General features: G+C 44.0%; 1 protein-coding gene across 1 annotated transcript in view; it reads left to right on the top strand.

The window, feature by feature from the left end:
• Positions 1–17,973, top strand: part of Ache-2 (acetylcholinesterase 2) — a 155,193-nt gene that overhangs the window by 105,671 nt on the left and 31,549 nt on the right. Inside the window, exon 3 of the mRNA XM_076444269.1 lies at positions 4,630–4,782. Coding sequence (XP_076300384.1) covers positions 4,630–4,782 — 153 coding nt within the window. The remainder of the gene's footprint in view (positions 1–4,629; positions 4,783–17,973) is intronic.

Raw genomic sequence — 17,973 nt, 5'->3', positions numbered from 1 at the left:
GGTTTGGAATTGAACAAAATCTGATTGTTAAGTTGAATTCAGCACCTCAAAATCTATAAAACGATACCATTTTTATTAATTTAAACTTAGAAATAGCTTCAGAAATGATTTTTGTCCGCGTTTTTCGCGTTTCAACCCACTGTGCGGCGGGCGGCTTTCGGCGAGCATTGCCGGACCTGGCCGGCCCGACGCCTAACCGTTGCCAGGCCGCCGCAGTGCTCGGGCCGGGCTCGGCTCGGCGAGATTTTCAGCGGCGTACTATCACGCACGCCGCTCATTACTCTCGCCCCTGCTCCGCTGAAAATTCATTTCCGCCATCTTGGCCGGCGGTGTTCCGTGATCTTGCCCGTTGTCGGGAAACGCGGAACGACTTTTTAATTGCGCGGCAGTTCCACGCCGCGGGAAACGCTCGATTTCACGACGTCCCCCTTACCCACTCGAATCGCTAACAACCCCCTCGAAATCGACACGAGAAACCAACGCGAACACCCCGATATATTTTGTACTTCTATATTTATATTTTCATTGTACAGGGTGTCCCAGACCACCTCGTTTTAACTATCTGTGTAATACAGCCCAATTTTTTTATTCAAGTAATGAACTTTAATCGATCAAATATGTTCCACTTTGTTCGATGATCTTTTGCCATCTTTCCGAGTTATGCCAAGAGCAGATAGTGAAAACATTATTTATAAAATGACAACGGTTGAAAAAATGTTTCAGGCAAAACATTCTTGTTTTTTCGCATAGAATCCGAATCCGTAATAAAAAGTACCATGTTCCGAAAGTTAAAAATATCACCATTTGATAGAGCGCATCTGATTTATAAGAGAAACACTTTGAATTCATGAAAATAACCTATTTCCGAGATTATAAATGGGTGGTACGGATGGTCCGAGACACCCTGCATACAAAATCTTTGTACACATCATTGGTATTGAGAAACATTAGAAATCTAGAGGTGTCTTGTCGTTTTGTCGCGGAGTGTAAATTACAAACACTGTTGTGAATATGCAGCAATATTTAGTGACTCTTTTCTCGAATGGAAAAATCATTTTCTCCGATGGTGCTCGAAGAATTTCCCTCGCTTAATTAATCGAATGAAAGTCTCCGTCGCAGCGGCGGCGAACATTTTAACAGGTCCGCGGCGCGCTTCAATTATTCCCGTCGACGACTCTCGTCAGCGGAGAACCGCGCGTATCGAGCAGCGTTTCGAAAAATAAGCTAACGAGCACAGAGAAGTCGTCGTTAGGAATTACGGTGTCGAGCTCGCGACGTGCAACGAACTTCTGAGGTCCTTGGTTATACATTCTGAGTAATTTTTCAATTCACCGTCTCCTCTCGCACCACCTGCCGTTGCATTATGCTCGACGGCGGCGTTTCCTCTTTGCGAAGACGTCGCTCCATTGGCCGCCAGCTCTTTACAGCCCCGTTTCTTCTCGTTCGTTGTCGTTCTTCCCTTTTTAAATCGCTTAGGTTCATGCGGGACACGCCCACTGGCTGTTGAACACGCCTACCTTCAGTCGGGCCCGCCCATTTTCTACGTACCGCCTAAATTATCCAACCTTATGCTCTGTGACTGGCCCTTACTCCTCTCACAAGCTTTAATTCCCTTCGAACTGGACTTTCCCTAATTCAACACACCTACTTTAATCTTCACTCCGCTTTCAACAAGTTCCCAGACGTACTCCATCTTTCAATAAATAATATCTCCGCCTACTTGACCCCGCCTTCTCTGATTCGGTCCCGCCCATTGTTCAGAGGATCTGCCCACCAGCTGGAAAAACTCCGGGACACCCGGTACGCTTAAAGAGAAGAGTGTGAATGAATTTCCGGTAGGAGTGGCGCAGCGTTTGTTCCACGGAGCTGAAGTTTCTTCGACAAACAAATTTTCCAGCCAGACGGTCCGGAAGGGAAACGGTTGGGAATGCCGGGTTCGATTCTCGTTTTCCCCAGGCCTAGTGTCCGCGAACCTGTTGCCGGCTACAGTCGCAGCCGTCGTCGGCGGCTAAAAAGTGGAAGCGGAAACGCGTGACTAGTTACACGAGGAGCGAGAGAGGCCGTTGTTCGGAGTTCCGCGCGTTCTCGTCGGCGCTCGGAAACTTGTGCTTCCGCGGAAAGCGTGCGACCTCGATTTCCTCGGCGCGCCGGTTAACTTTCGATTAATTAGCCTTCCCCCTGGTGATAATTAACGTCGTTGGTCGATCGATCAACGGCCCGCCGCCCTCGGCACATCCGCCAGCAGCACCGCGTTTTCTCGCGTTCCCGTTTTCGATCGGCGCGCAGCCTGGTCCGAAATAGCGAGGTCGGAACGCATCCGGGAATGTCCGACGCGAGTCTGACGGACTGGGATCACAATCCGACTAAGAGAGGCGGGGGCCGCGGTTAAGTTGATGAATCGGGCCGCCGGTCAACTTTGATTGCTCAAAGATTACTTCGCGCGGCCTCGTCCACTTTAATGAAACGAGAGTCCTGGTCTCTGTGTGCCATCCGCTTTTTGGAGGGAAATGGCCGTCGGGACTAGCCAGGTACAGCTACGGGCCTGGCTTAATTCAAACAACGAGCCTCTGCAGCAACCTGTACCGCATTCCGCGTCCTTTTCCAGCCAGCACTTTGTCAAAGGATTACCGGCGATGGTCGATTTAAAATTTCGTTCATCGAATTCCCTAATTTTCCACGCCCGGACGAGCAAGATCGTTCCGCGAAGCCACCGGGCCCGATTAAAGCAGACGCTAATGACCCGTGTCCCATTCGCTTTTTACGAACGATTTCAAGCTCCGCCCCCCTCGCCGTTTCGCCCCGCCTACCGCCGCGGTTAATGAAACCGATGGCACACACGATTGCCCGCGTGTACCCGGTGTATTGGCCGGAATTAACTCCTCGGCTACACGATACGACGCACCCTGCGGTTCGCGGCTTTAATCAAACTTCTCGCGGAGTGTCTTTGCTGCGAGAACACATAATCTTCCGCGTGTAACGCGTTCTTGTCGCGGAAACGTACCGCCGGGGACAGCCGACGCGTTCATTCCGTGAATTATGCACGCCGCAGCGACAAGGTTCTGCGTCCCTTTTAAATCAAGATTACCATCTACGCGGCTTCTTACCCGACTGCAACAGGAACCGGGGATATTTACATGTGGATCTCGCGTCTGGTTCCATTTTCACTCGCTGTGAGAGCTACATTGGAAATTCGGAAATGCTAACTCGAGATGGGAGGGGTCGATTCAAAGTGGAAGGCAGGTGTAGTTGATTTTAGGCGGGTATACATGAATGTGGGCGGTTTTTCCTCAAAGTAGGCGTGTCCTATGGAACTGTAGGCGGGCCGAGGTTAATGTGGGCGTGTTCAGACGAACGTAGGCGGGCCTAGGTCAATGTGGGCGTGTTCAGACGAACGTAGGCGGGCCTCTCTGAAAACAGGAGGTCCTAGTAAATGTTCTTCTTATGAATATCGACTCGTGCAAATCTGTAACTCGTTTGCCGCCATATATCAACGTGTGTCAGGTGAAAAAATGACCCGACCCGCCCACTATTAAACCGAGAAAACAGCGTGGCTGTTTCACAGGAATAAATCTTTATTCACGACCCCTATATTCGGTCCAATTAACGATCCCCGGTTGCGTAACGTCGCCAGTTCGTTAAGAATATTCATGAGGCGAGAAGATTGGCCGGCGCAGCGAACCAATCGAGGAAATCTTCTTGCCTCGGGCGTCGATACTCAGGCTGGCAGCGTCCGGGACGATTATCGCGAAGTAGTACGCGGGCGTCGTTCCATTTACACGAAAACACGAGCAATAATCGGCGCGTATCGAACCGAACCGAGCCGGGCTCCGCGCGAGCCCCGCCGTGATAAATGGAGCTTGATTGTGCCGCGAATTTCACCGGACTACGAAACTCACGGGCGCAGTTTGTTGTTTAAACGCGGGTGAAATATGGAGAGCGGATCCCCGATACCCGTTCTTCTTTTATTAAAAAATTCCTTCGTGCCTGGGCTCCGCGTATAACCGCTCGCTCCCGAGATCTATCGGAACACTTGTCTGTTGATTTTCGCTGCGAATAATATTAAAGCCGCATCATTTCAGAATATTTTCTGGCCGTTGGGAATTTTTACGCGGGAAAAGAGGATTTTCATCCCCTTGAAAAATAGCGCTCCGGAAATAGAAATGCGGGTGGGAAAAAAATAACGACAACGTTGACGCGAGAGCCTGGACGCTCGGAATAAAAATCGCCGGTGCATTTTTCGGTGAAAGCTCATCTAATGCGATACTTTTCATTCAAACCGCTGCAAAACCGAAACTAAAAATCGCACGGCTATGTTTCTGGACTCTCTGCAAAGCGGAGACTTCAATTTACAAATTCGCGGTGGTTCGGTTTCCCGGAAAAATTTTCTGAGCCGAACACAGATGTGCGAATTTGATAAATGGTCAAAAATCGATCATTTTTACATTTTCCATCACCACAGAATGGAACAATTTTTTCGATAGAAAATACTCGAGTCATGCGAAAGCGGAAGCTTCACGTGGTACAATAAGCGTAGCTACATTGTCCTACGATTTTTCTTCGCGATGTTACGATAGATGGAATATCGACAAACACGAGTTTCCACTGACGAGACCACGTATTTTGTTGCAGTACACGGACTGGGAGCAAGTGAACAACGGCTATATCTATCAGAAGATGATCGCGGACGTGGTTGGCGACTACTTCTTCATCTGCCCGTCGATACACTTCGCCCAGCTGTTCGCTGACCGCGGAATGAAAGTGTACTACTACTTCTTCACCCAGGTGAGCGTACACACAGGCAGAGACAGCAGAGAGAGACAGAGAGGAAAGAGGCTCTTTCATTTTTCTTTTTTCTATCGGTCACGTGTACGGGTCGCGAGGCACGGTGTCACGTGAAACACGGGGCGGTCCGATCGATAGACGGCCATTATATTATAGTCGTAGCGCGGCTTGACATTTCCGGGGGACGCGACACGACAGTCACGTGGCGAAATGGGAATGATAACGCGACCCGCGGCGGCTCGTGATTCTTTCGCTCGATTTAAGCCGGCCCCCTTATCGCCGACCGCCGCGCCGGGAATCGACTTCCAGACGAATCTATTATTCAACCGTGGAGAAAGATCATCGATTTCCCAGGGAAACGCAAACACGAAGGGCTCTCTCGGGCTCAATGGGTCGCGTGATTCCCGTTCGAGACTTATTTAAACCGAACTGCCACCTTGGACTGTCTATTCAGACCCGGCACAGACCCTGCTAAAAAATTTCTCACCCTACGAACCACAGGCAAAGCATCATTTCAATAATGCACGGGACTCGATACAACCCTGATTGATCCAATCCCGGTTGATATTCCAGCCATAGGTCAATAAGAATAGATAAATACGTTGGCTCATTCGATGGGGTCAAACTCCCGCTCTTACATCCCTAAATTATTTTTCTTTCAGATTCACATGCCTCTACGCAACCCACAAAATTTTTCTCCTCTTCCATCAAATCCAAAGAATTGTTAGAAATTAGAATTTGCAAAATTGGCCGTAAAAGCTCCCGAAGAAATTCAATAAGAAGATCAATATGAATAAATAAGTACACTGGCTCATTCTATAGGGTCAAACTTCCATTCTCACATCCCTAAATTAAAATTAAATTTTTCTCCCCTTCCCAGCGAGTCCAAAAAATCGTTAAAAATTAGAATTTGCAAAATTGACCCTAAAAGCTCCCGAAAAAATTCAATAAGGTCAATAAGAATAAATAAATAGCATCAAACTTCCGCTCTTACATCCCTAAATTATTTTTCTTTCAAATTCGCATGCCTCTACGCAACTCAACAAATTTTTCTCCCCCTTAAACGAGTCCAAAAGATTGTTAAAAATTAGAATTTGCAAAATTGACCCTAAAAGCTCCCGAAGAAATTCAATAAGGTCAATAAGAATAAATAAATAGCATCAAACTTCCGCTCTTACATCCCTAAATTATTTTTCTTTCAAAATCGCATGCCTCTACGCAACTCAACAAATTTTTCTCCCCCTTAAACGAGTCCAAAAAATTGTTAAAAATTAGAATTTGCAAAATTGACCCTAAAAGCTCCCGAAGAAATTCAATAAGGTCAATAAGAATAAATAAATAGCATCAAACTTCCGCTCTTACATCCCTAAATTATTTTTCTTTCAAAATCGCATGCCTCTACGCAACTGAACAAATTTTTCTCCCCCCTTAAACGAGTCCAAAAAATTGTTAAAAATTAGAATTTGCAAAATTGACCGCAAAAGCTCCCGAAGAAATTCAATAAGGTCAATAAGAATAAATAAATAGCATCAAACTTCCGCTCTTACATCCCTAAATTATTTTTCTTTCAAAATCGCATGCCTCTACGCAACTCAACAAATTTTTCTCCCCCTTAAACGAGTCCAAAAAATTGTTAAAAATTAGAATTTGCAAAATTGACCCTAAAAGCTCCCGAAGAAATTCAATAAGGTCAATAAGAATAAATAAATAGCATCAAACTTCCGCTCTTACATCCCTAAATTATTTTTCTTTCAAAATCGCATGCCTCTACGCAACTGAACAAATTTTTCTCCCCCCTTAAACGAGTCCAAAAAATTGTTAAAAATTAGAATTTGCAAAATTGACCCTAAAAGCTCCCGAAGAAATTCAATAAGGTCAATAAGAATAAATAAATAGCATCAAACTTTCGCTCTTACATCCCTAAATTATTTTTCTTTCAAAATCGCATGTCTCTACGCAACTCAACGAATTTTTTCCCCCCTTAAACGAGTCCAAAAAATTGTTAAAAATTAGAATTTGCAAAATTGACCCTAAAAGCTCCCGAAGAAATTCAATAAGGTCAATAAGAATAAATAAATAGCATCAAACTTCCGCTCTTACATCCCTAAATTATTTTTCTTTCAAAATCGCATGCCTCTACGCAACTCAACGAATTTTTTCCCCCCTTAAACGAGTCCAAAAAATTGTTGAAAATTAGAATTTGCAAAATTGACCCTAAAAGCTCCCGAAGAAATTCAATAAGGTCAATAAGAATAAATAAATAGCATCAAACTTCCGCTCTTACATCCCTAAATTATTTTTCTTTCAAAATCGCATGCCTCTACGCAACTGAACAAATTTTTCTCCCCCCTTAAACGAGTCCAAAAAATTGTTAAAAATTAGAATTTGCAAAATTGACCCTAAAAGCTCCCGAAGAAATTCAATAAGGTCAATAAGAATAAATAAATAGCATCAAACTTTCGCTCTTACATCCCTAAATTATTTTTCTTTCAAAATCGCATGTCTCTACGCAACTCAACGAATTTTTTCCCCCCTTAAACGAGTCCAAAAAATTGTTAAAAATTAGAATTTGCAAAATTGACCCTAAAAGCTCCCGAAGAAATTCAATAAGGTCAATAAGAATAAATAAATAGCATCAAACTTCCGCTCTTACATCCCTAAATTATTTTTCTTTCAAAATCGCATGCCTCTACGCAACTCAACGAATTTTTTCCCCCCTTAAACGAGTCCAAAAAATTGTTGAAAATTAGAATTTGCAAAATTGACCCTAAAAGCTCCCGAAGAAATTCAATAAGGTCAATAAGAATAAATAAATAGCATCAAACTTCCGCTCTTACATCCCTAAATTATTTTTCTTTCAAATTCGCATGCCTCTACGCAACTCAACAAATTTTTCTCCCCCCTTAAACGAGTCCAAAAAATCGTTAAAAATTAGAATTTGCAAAATTGACCCTAAAAGCTCCCGAAGAAATTCAATAAGGTCAATAAGAATAAATGAATAGCATCAAACTTTCGCTCTTACATCCCTAAATTATTTTTCTTTCAAAATCGCATGCCTCTACGCAACTCAACAAATTTTTCTCCCCCCTTAAACGAGTCCAAAAAATTGTTAAAAATTAGAATTTGCAAAATTGACCCTAAAAGCTCCCGAAGAAATTCAATAAGGTCAATAAGAATAAATAAATAGCATCAAACTTCCGCTCTTACATCCCTAAATTATTTTTCTTTCAAAATCGCATGCCTCTACGCAACTGAACAAATTTTTCTCCCCCCTTAAACGAGTCCAAAAAATTGTTAAAAATTAGAATTTGCAAAATTGACCGCAAAAGCTCCCGAAGAAATTCAATAAGGTCAATAAGAATAAATAAATAGCATCAAACTTTCGCTCTTACATCCCTAAATTATTTTTCTTTCAAAATCGCATGCCTCTACGCAACTCAACAAATTTTTCTCCCCCCTTAAACGAGTCCAAAAAATTGTTAAAAATTAGAATTTGCAAAATTGACCCTAAAAGCTCCCGAAGAAATTCAATAAGGTCAATAAGAATAAATAAATAGCATCAAACTTCCGCTCTTACATCCCTAAATTATTTTTCTTTCAAATTCACATGCCTCTACGCTACTCAACAAATTTTTCTCCCCCCTTAAAAGAGTCCAAAAAATTGTTAAAAATTAGAATTTGCAAAATTGACCCTAAAAGCTCCCGAAGAAATTCAATAAGGTCAATAAGAATAAATAAATAGCATCAAACTTCCGCTCTTACATCCCTAAATTATTTTTCTTTCAAATTCACATGCCTCTACGCAACTCAACAAATTTTTCTCCCCCCTTAAACGAGTCCAAAAAATTGTTAAAAATTAGAATTTGCAAAATTGACCCTAAAAGCTCCCGAAGAAATTCAATAAGGTCAATAAGAATAAATAAATAGCATCAAACTTCCGCTCTTACATCCCTAAATTATTTTTTTTCAATAAGGTCAATAAGAATAAATAAATAGCATCAAACTTCCGCTCTTACATCCCTAAATTATTTTTCTTTCAAAATCGCATGCCTCTACGCAACTCAACGAATTTTTTTCCCCCCTTAAACGAGTCCAAAAAATTGTTAAAAATTAGAATTTGCAAAATTGACCGCAAAAGCTCCCGAATAATAAGAATAAATAAGTACACTGGCTCATTCTATAGGGTGAAACTCCCGTTCTCACATCCCTAACTTAAAATTAAATTTTTCTCCCGTTTCCAGCGAGTCCAAAAAATCGTTAAAAAATTAGAATTTGCAAAATTGACCGTAAAAGCTCCCGAAGAAATTCCAGCGGAGAATGAAACGTTCTCGGGAAAGGCCGGGGGGATGAAGCAAGTGCGGACAGCGGAGTGGGGTCGAAGGAATCCAGCGAATTTCGAAAATTTCTCAAGTCCCGTCCCTCCTGTTTCACGTTCAATCCCCGGCTCGTCGAGGGTTGATATTTCTGGGCGCTCGTAACGCTCCGCTCGTGCGTTACATAAATTGTGGAACTCTAATGTCCTCTCGAGCTAAAGAGGCGATGAAAGTTCAAGAGCCCTCCGTGAGCACCGTCCCCCCTCCATCCCCGCTCCTGGTCCTCGTATATATGTATACATAGCCCGCTTTTATAACTTCGTCGCGGGGAGCATATATATCGGGAGACGTTTCGTGATAAACTCGAGGGAGGTCGTCGAGATCCTGCGTCGGGGCGGCGATGTCCCACAAAAGTGGCTTAACCACGGAAATTGCGGGGGCGTCTCGGTTCGGTCCGCGGTCACGGATACGCGACACGAGCCAACGAGTCCGGGAAATTTCGAATAGCATCCCCGAACAGACCCGACGTTCAATTCTGTGAAAAATTAAAATTTTTGTCTTTTGTCCGCCTCATCGCCGATCTATACTACTTCCTCGAGCTATGCCCGACGGTTTATCGACTCGTTCCACTAGCGAGGCTCGTTCTCTATCATGGAAGAGATTCTCCTGCGTCGCACGGTGGGTACAAATGACTTACCTCGCTTCAAAAAGGAATAACTTTCGATAGAAATGAGGTAGAGCGATGAATTTTTTTGAAAATTAAAGCTGAAACTTTGCAGAATATGGGAAAAATAGGGAGATTACGGTACGAACGGTTTTTAACCTTGAGAAAGTTCGTTAAACTTTCACAATTTCCAGAAAATGTGGTTTTTGCGTTACCACGGGCAGAAAAAATTTTTTTAAATTTTTGCTATATATCATTTCCCGTAGATTTTTTCACGCTGATTTCAAATCTGGTCTCAAAATTTGTATACGACCTCTGGTTTTTTCAAGAAATCGATTTTTGTGAACAGAACTAATGTAATCATTATTCGTTGAAATGATTTGATAACCCACTAGTTTGAGAGAGAAGGTATATATTGTATTCTCATTTATAAAACACAATAAAATTAAACGTAATGAAGTATTTAAACGTTTATTTGCCGTATATATCACTTGACACGCGCACGCGAACGATCACCCGATGTATCGCTGCGATTGCCACTGGTGGGTAAAAGTGACTTACCTTGCTTCAAAAAGGAATAACTTTCGATAGAAATGAGGTAGAGCGATGAATTTTTTTTTAAATTAAAGCTGAAACTTTGCAGAATATGGGAAAAATAGGGAGATTACGGTACGAACGGTTTTTAACCTTGAGAAAGGTCGTTAAACTTTCATAATTTTTTGAAAAAACCAGAGGTCGTAGACAAATTTTGAGACCAGATTTGAAATCAGCGTGAAAAAATCTACGGGAAATGATATATAGCAAAAATTTAAAAAAAATTTTTCTGCCCGTGGTAACGCAGAAACCACATTTTCTGGAAATTGTGAAAGTTTAACGAACTTTCTCAAGGTTAAAAACCGTTCGTACCGTAATCTCCCTATTTTTCCCATATTCTGCAAAGTTTCAGCTTTAATTTAAAAAAAAATTCATCGCTCTACCTCATTTCTATCGAAAGTTATTCCTTTTTGAAGCGAGGTAAGTCATTTGTACCCACCGTGCGTCGTAGAGACGCCACTGTGTCCAGGATAATAAAAATCGAGAAAAAAAGTTCGACACCGGGAGAGCCGCGGTTATGATCCGACCGAGCTTTAGTCAAGCAGAATGGCGGATATCTCGGAAGCTCCACGTCGATCCTATCCACTCACAGGCCAGCTTTTTTAAGCCCACCATTAACGGAGAACGGATATTCAGCCGGCGAAGAAATAAATGATAGAGGATCACCACAAAGGGAATGGGGGAGCCGAATGAATTTATTTGTGGGATCGATCGACACAGAGACGCCGAAAGCTCGTGAAAGTCCCTTTTGTCGTTCCCGAACCGTTTCCGCGGAGAACCGTTCGAGTTATCTCTCGGTTAAGCCAAGATTTATCTTTCATTATTTTTCTGCGTCTTTTTGACATTCTTTTGGATTCGAAGATTTGAAAAATTCAATAAATTTTTCCGGGACTTTAACCCTCCGCAGATGTGAAGAGTAAAGCTCTCGCTTTCCAATGTCTCTAAAAACGTTGATGTATGAGCTTCTGTTGCCATTTTATCGCACCGTGAATGAAAAATGTATCTAATCGGGGACCAGAGTTACAGCATCGCTGGGCTCATTTTTCATTCAAAGTGCGATAAAACGGCAACAAAAAATCGTGGATCAATTTTTTTGGAGTCATTGCAAAGCGGAGACTTCGCTCTTCAATTCCACGATAGTCCGAATCCCTCAAACAATTTTTCGAGTTGCACGGGCACGCAGTAATTCGAAAAATTGTCAAAAATCGACTATCTTCACATTTATGCTCACCTTCGAGTGCAAAAATTTTTTTGCAGAAAAGGAATTCGTGCATGTGAAAGCGGAGATTTCACCCTTCAAAATAAGCGGAGGAACATTGCCGTCCGATTTTTTTTCATAATGTTACAGAAAGATTTGATGATTGCCTTTACAAACCATCTACGATTAAACGATGCAATTAGAGGGTTTAATATCGCAGTAATTAGATCGGCGGAGTCGTGCCGTGAAAAATCAAAGGGTCGAGGGTTGAAGGGCGGGCCGAAAACAAAGCCCCGGTGTGTTTCACTTTCGTAGCCACTCGATCTCGGCCGGTTTCACGCGGCATCCCCGAGTAACTGGGACGTGAAACGCGCGTAAGCGGAATACCGAGGCCCAAGTAATTAGCGAAGGAGGTAATTTATCAGGGAGCGGCGGTGGAAGCAAAGGAGGATGTCATTACTCATGCGCGCCGCCCGTAATCTTAATAACGGTTTCGCTCTCCGGTTAAAGCAACCCCCTTAACGCTCGACCTAACCCCCCCTTCCCCTATCCCACCCAGCGAGACACGTCTTCGGCTCTTCCATGTTCCGTCACGATTCGCGTACTCCTTTTTCCGGTTCGAGCTGTTAATCTCCTCGCCGATTCCATCATCTTGGCGCGTCCTCCCGTGAAATCGACGTAATTGTCTCGGCACGGTCGGATTCCTTCAAGAAAGATGTTCCGAGCTATCTACTTAGATCCTTTAGCCGGCTTATGGCTGGCTGGAATCCAGGATCAACCCTCGATGACCTAACCTTGGTGACTTCTCGCTGGAGATCGTACTTGGAGCAGTCTTTCGGGATCTGACTTGGACCCTGGACCATGAATCTCATCAGGGTTCAGTGTACAGCTGAGACGGTTTTTCTCTAACCCAGACCTAACTTGGACTCTATTAGGTAGATTGGATTCCCAGCTCGCCTGGACCCGATTTCCCACTGATCCAAGCTTGAATCCAGTTTGGATCCAATGTTGGACTCCAGTCTGGATCCAATGCTGGACTCCAGTCTGGATCCAATGCTGGACTCCAGTCTGGATCCAATGCTGGACTCCAGTCTGGATCCAATGCTGGACTCCAGTCTGGATCCAATGCTGGACTCCAGTCTGGATCCAATGCTGGACTCCAGTCTGGATCCAATGCTGGACTCCAGTCTGGATCCAATGCTGGACTCCCGTCTGGATCCAATGCTGGACTCCCGTCTGGATCCAATACTGGACTCCAGTCTGGATCCAATGTTGGACTCCAGTTTGAATCCAATGTTGGACTCCAGTCTGGATCCAATGCTGGACTTCAGTCTGGATCCAATGCTGAACTCCCGTCTGCATCCAATGCTGGACTCCCGTCTGGATCCAATGCTGGACTCCAGTCTGGATCCAATGTTGGACTCCAGTTTATATCCAATGTTGGACTCCAGTCTGGATCCAATGTTGGACTCTACTTTGGATCCAATGTTGGACTCCAGTCTGGATCCAATGTTGGACTCCAGGCCTCCCAGCTTGACAGTGACGTGTCAATGTCGAGTGCCAGGGACTCCCAACGTCTTCGCCCCGAAAGTTTCACGGTGCTAGGAAGAAAAGATAGTTGATCTTCATGAAGCAAAGTGGGATCTTGTTGCACGGCAGATCTCTTAATTAAAAGAAACGAGGCCCGGCTGCCGTTCGCCGATGTCAATTACGTCACCGCCGAGGAAAGGAACTCGTGGCCCGAGGCGGGATTAGGTTTAGCACCACTTTCGCGTCTCCTTGATCCCGTTTGTCTTCCTCTTGGCGGCCACTCGTCGCTACGGATTCGCTTTTTGCTGACGAACGCGACGAGACGACCCCCGTCCACTCTCTCCCCCCTCTCCCTCTTTCTCTGTCAGTCTTCAGGACCCAGGGCAATTATCGTCCCACTTTGAATTCCCTTGGGAGCGAACACGAAAATCGACTTAGGTCCATTCGACGTCTTGGGCGAGCTACTTAGACCGTCTCGTCCACCGTCTCTCCGCACCGTCGCGCAAAAAGGAACGCCGAAAGGCACGCGGATAGAGGAAGGACGGATGAAACGACGACTCGTCCCGGTTTCTTGTTAATTTTTTAGCACCGGGGAAACGAAGAACCAGAAGAAAGAAGAAGAAGAAGTAGAAGAAGGAAGCGAGCGACTCGAATGTCTCGAAAAAGTTCCGCAACCGGGAGAGGCGAAACGAGTTCAAAGAGGGTAACTGGGTCGGAAACGGGTTAACGTTGGAACCTGGGAACGATCCTCGAGAACACGTGTACCTTGTAGACTTACCGAAGGTGCCTCCCAAGCACCAAACACATTCCCTCCATCAGCTCACGTTAATTTGAATTTATACCGTGTGCCGAGGATTTTAGAACTCGAGAGGGGACGCGCGGCTTCCATTGACGACGCTCGAAAGTACGCTCAATTTGGATCCGAGAACGCTTTGAACCCAGTTTATTATATTCCAGACCAGTGTAACGAGGCCTGACCTACCTCTGATGGACCTGGCATCATGGTTCACTTTAGATCCGATACAACTTCGACTCTGTTTGAGGAGCGGCAAAAATAGGACGTGGGAGTAGTTGATCTACTCCTGAACATAGCCTGGACCTAACTTGGACTCGCATAAAATCATATATCGCCAGATCCTTGATCCAGGATTAATCCTGGAGGATCCAGCTTGGATCTAGGTCCATCCTAGCTCCCCAACATAATCTCAGACCTAACTTGGACTCGCATAAAATCATATATCGCCCGATCCTTGATCCAGGATTAATCCTGGAGGATCCAGCTTGGATCTAGGTCCATCCTAGCTCCAAAGTAATCTCAGATCTAACTTGGACTCGCATAAAATCATATATCGCCCGATCCTTGATCCAGGATTAATCCTGGAGGATCCAGCTTGGATCTAGGTCCATCCTAGCTCCAAGGTAATCTCAGATCTAACTTGGACTCGCATAAAAGCATATATCGCCAGATCCTTGATCCAGGATTAATCCTGGAGGATCCAGCTTGGATCTACGTTCATCCTAGCTCCCCAACATAATCTGAGACCTAACTAGGACTCGCATAAAGTCATATATCGCCCGATCCTTGATCCAGGATTAATCCTGGAGGATCCAGCTTGGATCTAGGTCCATCCTAGCTCCCCAACATAATCTGAGACCTGACTAGGACTCACATAAAGTCATATATCGCCAGAGCCTTGATCCAGTATTAATCCTGAAGGATCCAGCTTGGATCTAGGTCCATCCTAGCTCCAAGGTAATTTCAGATCTAACTTGGACTCGCATAAAATCATATATCGCCAGATCCTTGATCCAGGATTAATTCTGATGGATCCAGCTTGGATCTAGGTCCATCCTAGCTCCCCAACATAATCTCAGACCTAACTTGGACTCGCATAAAATCATATATCGCCAGATCCTTGATCCAGGATTAATCCTGAAGAATCCAGCTTGGATCTACGTTCATCCTAGCTCCCCAACATAATCTGAGACCTAACTAGGACTCGCATAAAGTCATATATCGCCCGATCCTTGATCCAGGATTAATCCTGGAGGATCCAGCTTGGATCTAGGTCCATCCTAGCTCCCCAACATAATCTCAGACCTAACTTGGACTCGCATAAAATCATATATCGCCCGATCCTTGATCCAGGATTAATCCTGGAGGATCCAGCTTGGATCTAGGTCCATCCTAGCTCCAAAGTAATCTCAGATCTAACTTGGACTCGCATAAAATCATATATCGCCCGATCCTTGATCCAGGATTAATCCTGGAGGATCCAGCTTGGATCTAGGTCCATCCTAGCTCCAAGGTAATTTCAGATCTAACTTGGACTCGCATAAAATCATATATCGCCAGATCCTTGATCCAGGATTAATTCTGATGGATCCAGCTTGGATCTAGGTCCATCCTAGCTCCCCAACATAATCTCAGACCTAACTTGGACTCGCATAAAATCATATATCGCCAGATCCTTGATCCAGGATTAATTCTGATGGATCTAGCTTGGATCTAGGTCCATCCTAGCTCCCCAACATAATCTGAGACCTAACTAGGACTCGCATAAAGTCATATATCGCCAGATCCTTGATCCAGGATTAATCCTGAAGGATCTAGCTTGGATCTAGGTCCATCCTAGCTCCAACGTAATCTCAGACCTAACTTGGACTCGAATCCAATCGCTCGTATACCTAACCCACACCCAGAAATGTCTATATTGACTCTGGAATCCAACTTGGACCTACCCTAACCCAATCTTCTTTGGGACCTAACTCATACCAATTGTCCAGCGGTCTCCCAGCTTCTCTGGGATCCCGTTAGCCGTATTTTTCCGAGCGAGTCGATCGGGCCAAGGAAGAATAATGGGTTCGAGTGGCTCTATGCTGGCCTGTTAATTGAATCGGCCGGACGCGGCTTCGACCGCAGCCGGAACGCGCTCCAATTTCTGTAATCGCCGATCCTCGAAATCTACTTTCTCCGCGTGCCGGTCGGAAAAATAATTGCTCGGCAGTGAATACAAACTCGGCCGATTCATTAACGAAGTGAATCGCGTCCAGCGTGTCGATTGGCCCACAGGAATTAATGGGAACGAGTTGTAGACCGCCGTATAGTCGCATCGGATCGTTGAATACGGAACACCCTCCGCACTCCTCTCCCCTTTATCCTCCATGTCCAACAAGAATCCTTTTACGGTGGTATTCCTCGCGTGTCTTCCGCACGAGATTCATTATCGACCGCGAGCGGATCACGTTGTGCAAACCATCGCGCGAGAGCCATTCATTCTGCGTCGAAAGGATGAATCGCGGTAGCCGAAGACGCCTGGCAATCGTCCGATGAAAAGAAGCGTTTCCTCGAAGATGTTATTCAAGTCGGACGTTCGTTTCACCACGGGGAGAAATTAAAAGATGCATTCGGAAAATTATGCCCGACTCGAAATGACGGAAACAGGCTCCATTTAGTGAAGGATTTCGTGCCCCTTTGCAATTTCGGTCGAGCTGGTTCAGTAGCGTGGCTCGTCATCGTGGCGGGCGCTGTTTAAGTAGTATAAGTCGGCGCTTTGTCCGACGGGCACGAAACTTTGTTTGTTGGACCGTGTAATCATTTGCGGAAGGGTGGTAATACATTTGAATGATATTTAAAGGGTCCGGGAAGTGGCAGAATATATTGGAGAATGATGAAAAAATGTTTTCCAAAGCTTTGTTTCGATGAAACTAATTTTGTCTTCTGAGAAGAAATGCGTAATATTCCCGGAATTATACAGGGTGTTCGGTAACTGGTGGAACAAGCGAAAAGTGGGTGATTCTACATGAAAACATATACAACAAAATTTTTTCATTTCAGGCTTTGTTTTCGAGAAAATCGACCTCGAATTTTTGCCGGGTACGTGCTTTAGTATATTCAGAAAGTAGAATTGGTTGATCATGGTCAGACGCGTCAGACGATTCCTATGCAATAGCACGTGTATTCGCTGCATTTTCGAACTCGATTTTCTCGAAAACGAATTGTCAAACGAAAAAATGTTGTTCCTTTTTTCCGACTTATTTTTTCATGTAGTATCCACCCCCTTTTCGCTTGTGCCACCAGTTACCGAACACCCTGTATTTTTGCTGATTGAATGAACGTAGTTTACTGTCAGTAAATAGCGTATATAAATCATTAATCAGACGTCGAGGAACTTCAAGGTCCACGTTTATCCAGTGATTCATGAGGAGGAATTAGTACAGATAAGTTTCAAGTAATATGTATAAATAATTTACCAGACTCCAACCGTGTCTCTCCAAAATACATGACACATTTTGCTAAATAAATGGACGAGGTGGTGTAGCTCAACGTCAATTCAAACGGGGCAAGTAGTGCGTATCAACAATTAATCAGACACGAAGGAACATTCGATCGTGAAATTTCCGTAGGATTTTTCCGCGAATATTAATGATACGTCGAAATTCAATAAGGTCAATAAGAATAAATAAATAGCATCAAACTTCCGCTCTTACATCCCTAAATTATTTTTCTTTCAAAATCGCATGCCTCTACGCAACTCAACAAATTTTTTCCCCCCTTAAACGAGTCCAAAAAATCGTTAAAAATTACAATTTGCAAAAATGACCCTAAAAGCTCCCGAAGAAATTCAATAAGGTCAATAAGAATAAATAAATAGCATCAAACTTCCGCTCTTACATCCCTAAATTATTTTTCTTTCAAAATCGCATGCCTCTACGCAACTCAACAAATTTTTCTCCCCCCTTAAACGAGTCCAAAAAATCGTTAAAAATTAGAATTTGCAAAATTGACCCTAAAAGCTCCCGAAGAAATTCAATAAGGTCAATAAGAATAAATAAATAGCATCAAACTTTCGCTCTTACATCCCTAAATTATTTTTCTTTCAAAATCGCAT

The sequence above is a fragment of the Lasioglossum baleicum genome, chromosome 20 (assembly GCF_051020765.1).
Source record: "Lasioglossum baleicum chromosome 20, iyLasBale1, whole genome shotgun sequence".
NCBI lineage: Eukaryota > Metazoa > Arthropoda > Insecta > Hymenoptera > Halictidae > Lasioglossum > Lasioglossum baleicum.
Note: the sequence above shows the minus strand (reverse complement) of the source record. Positions and strands in the feature narration are given on the sequence as shown.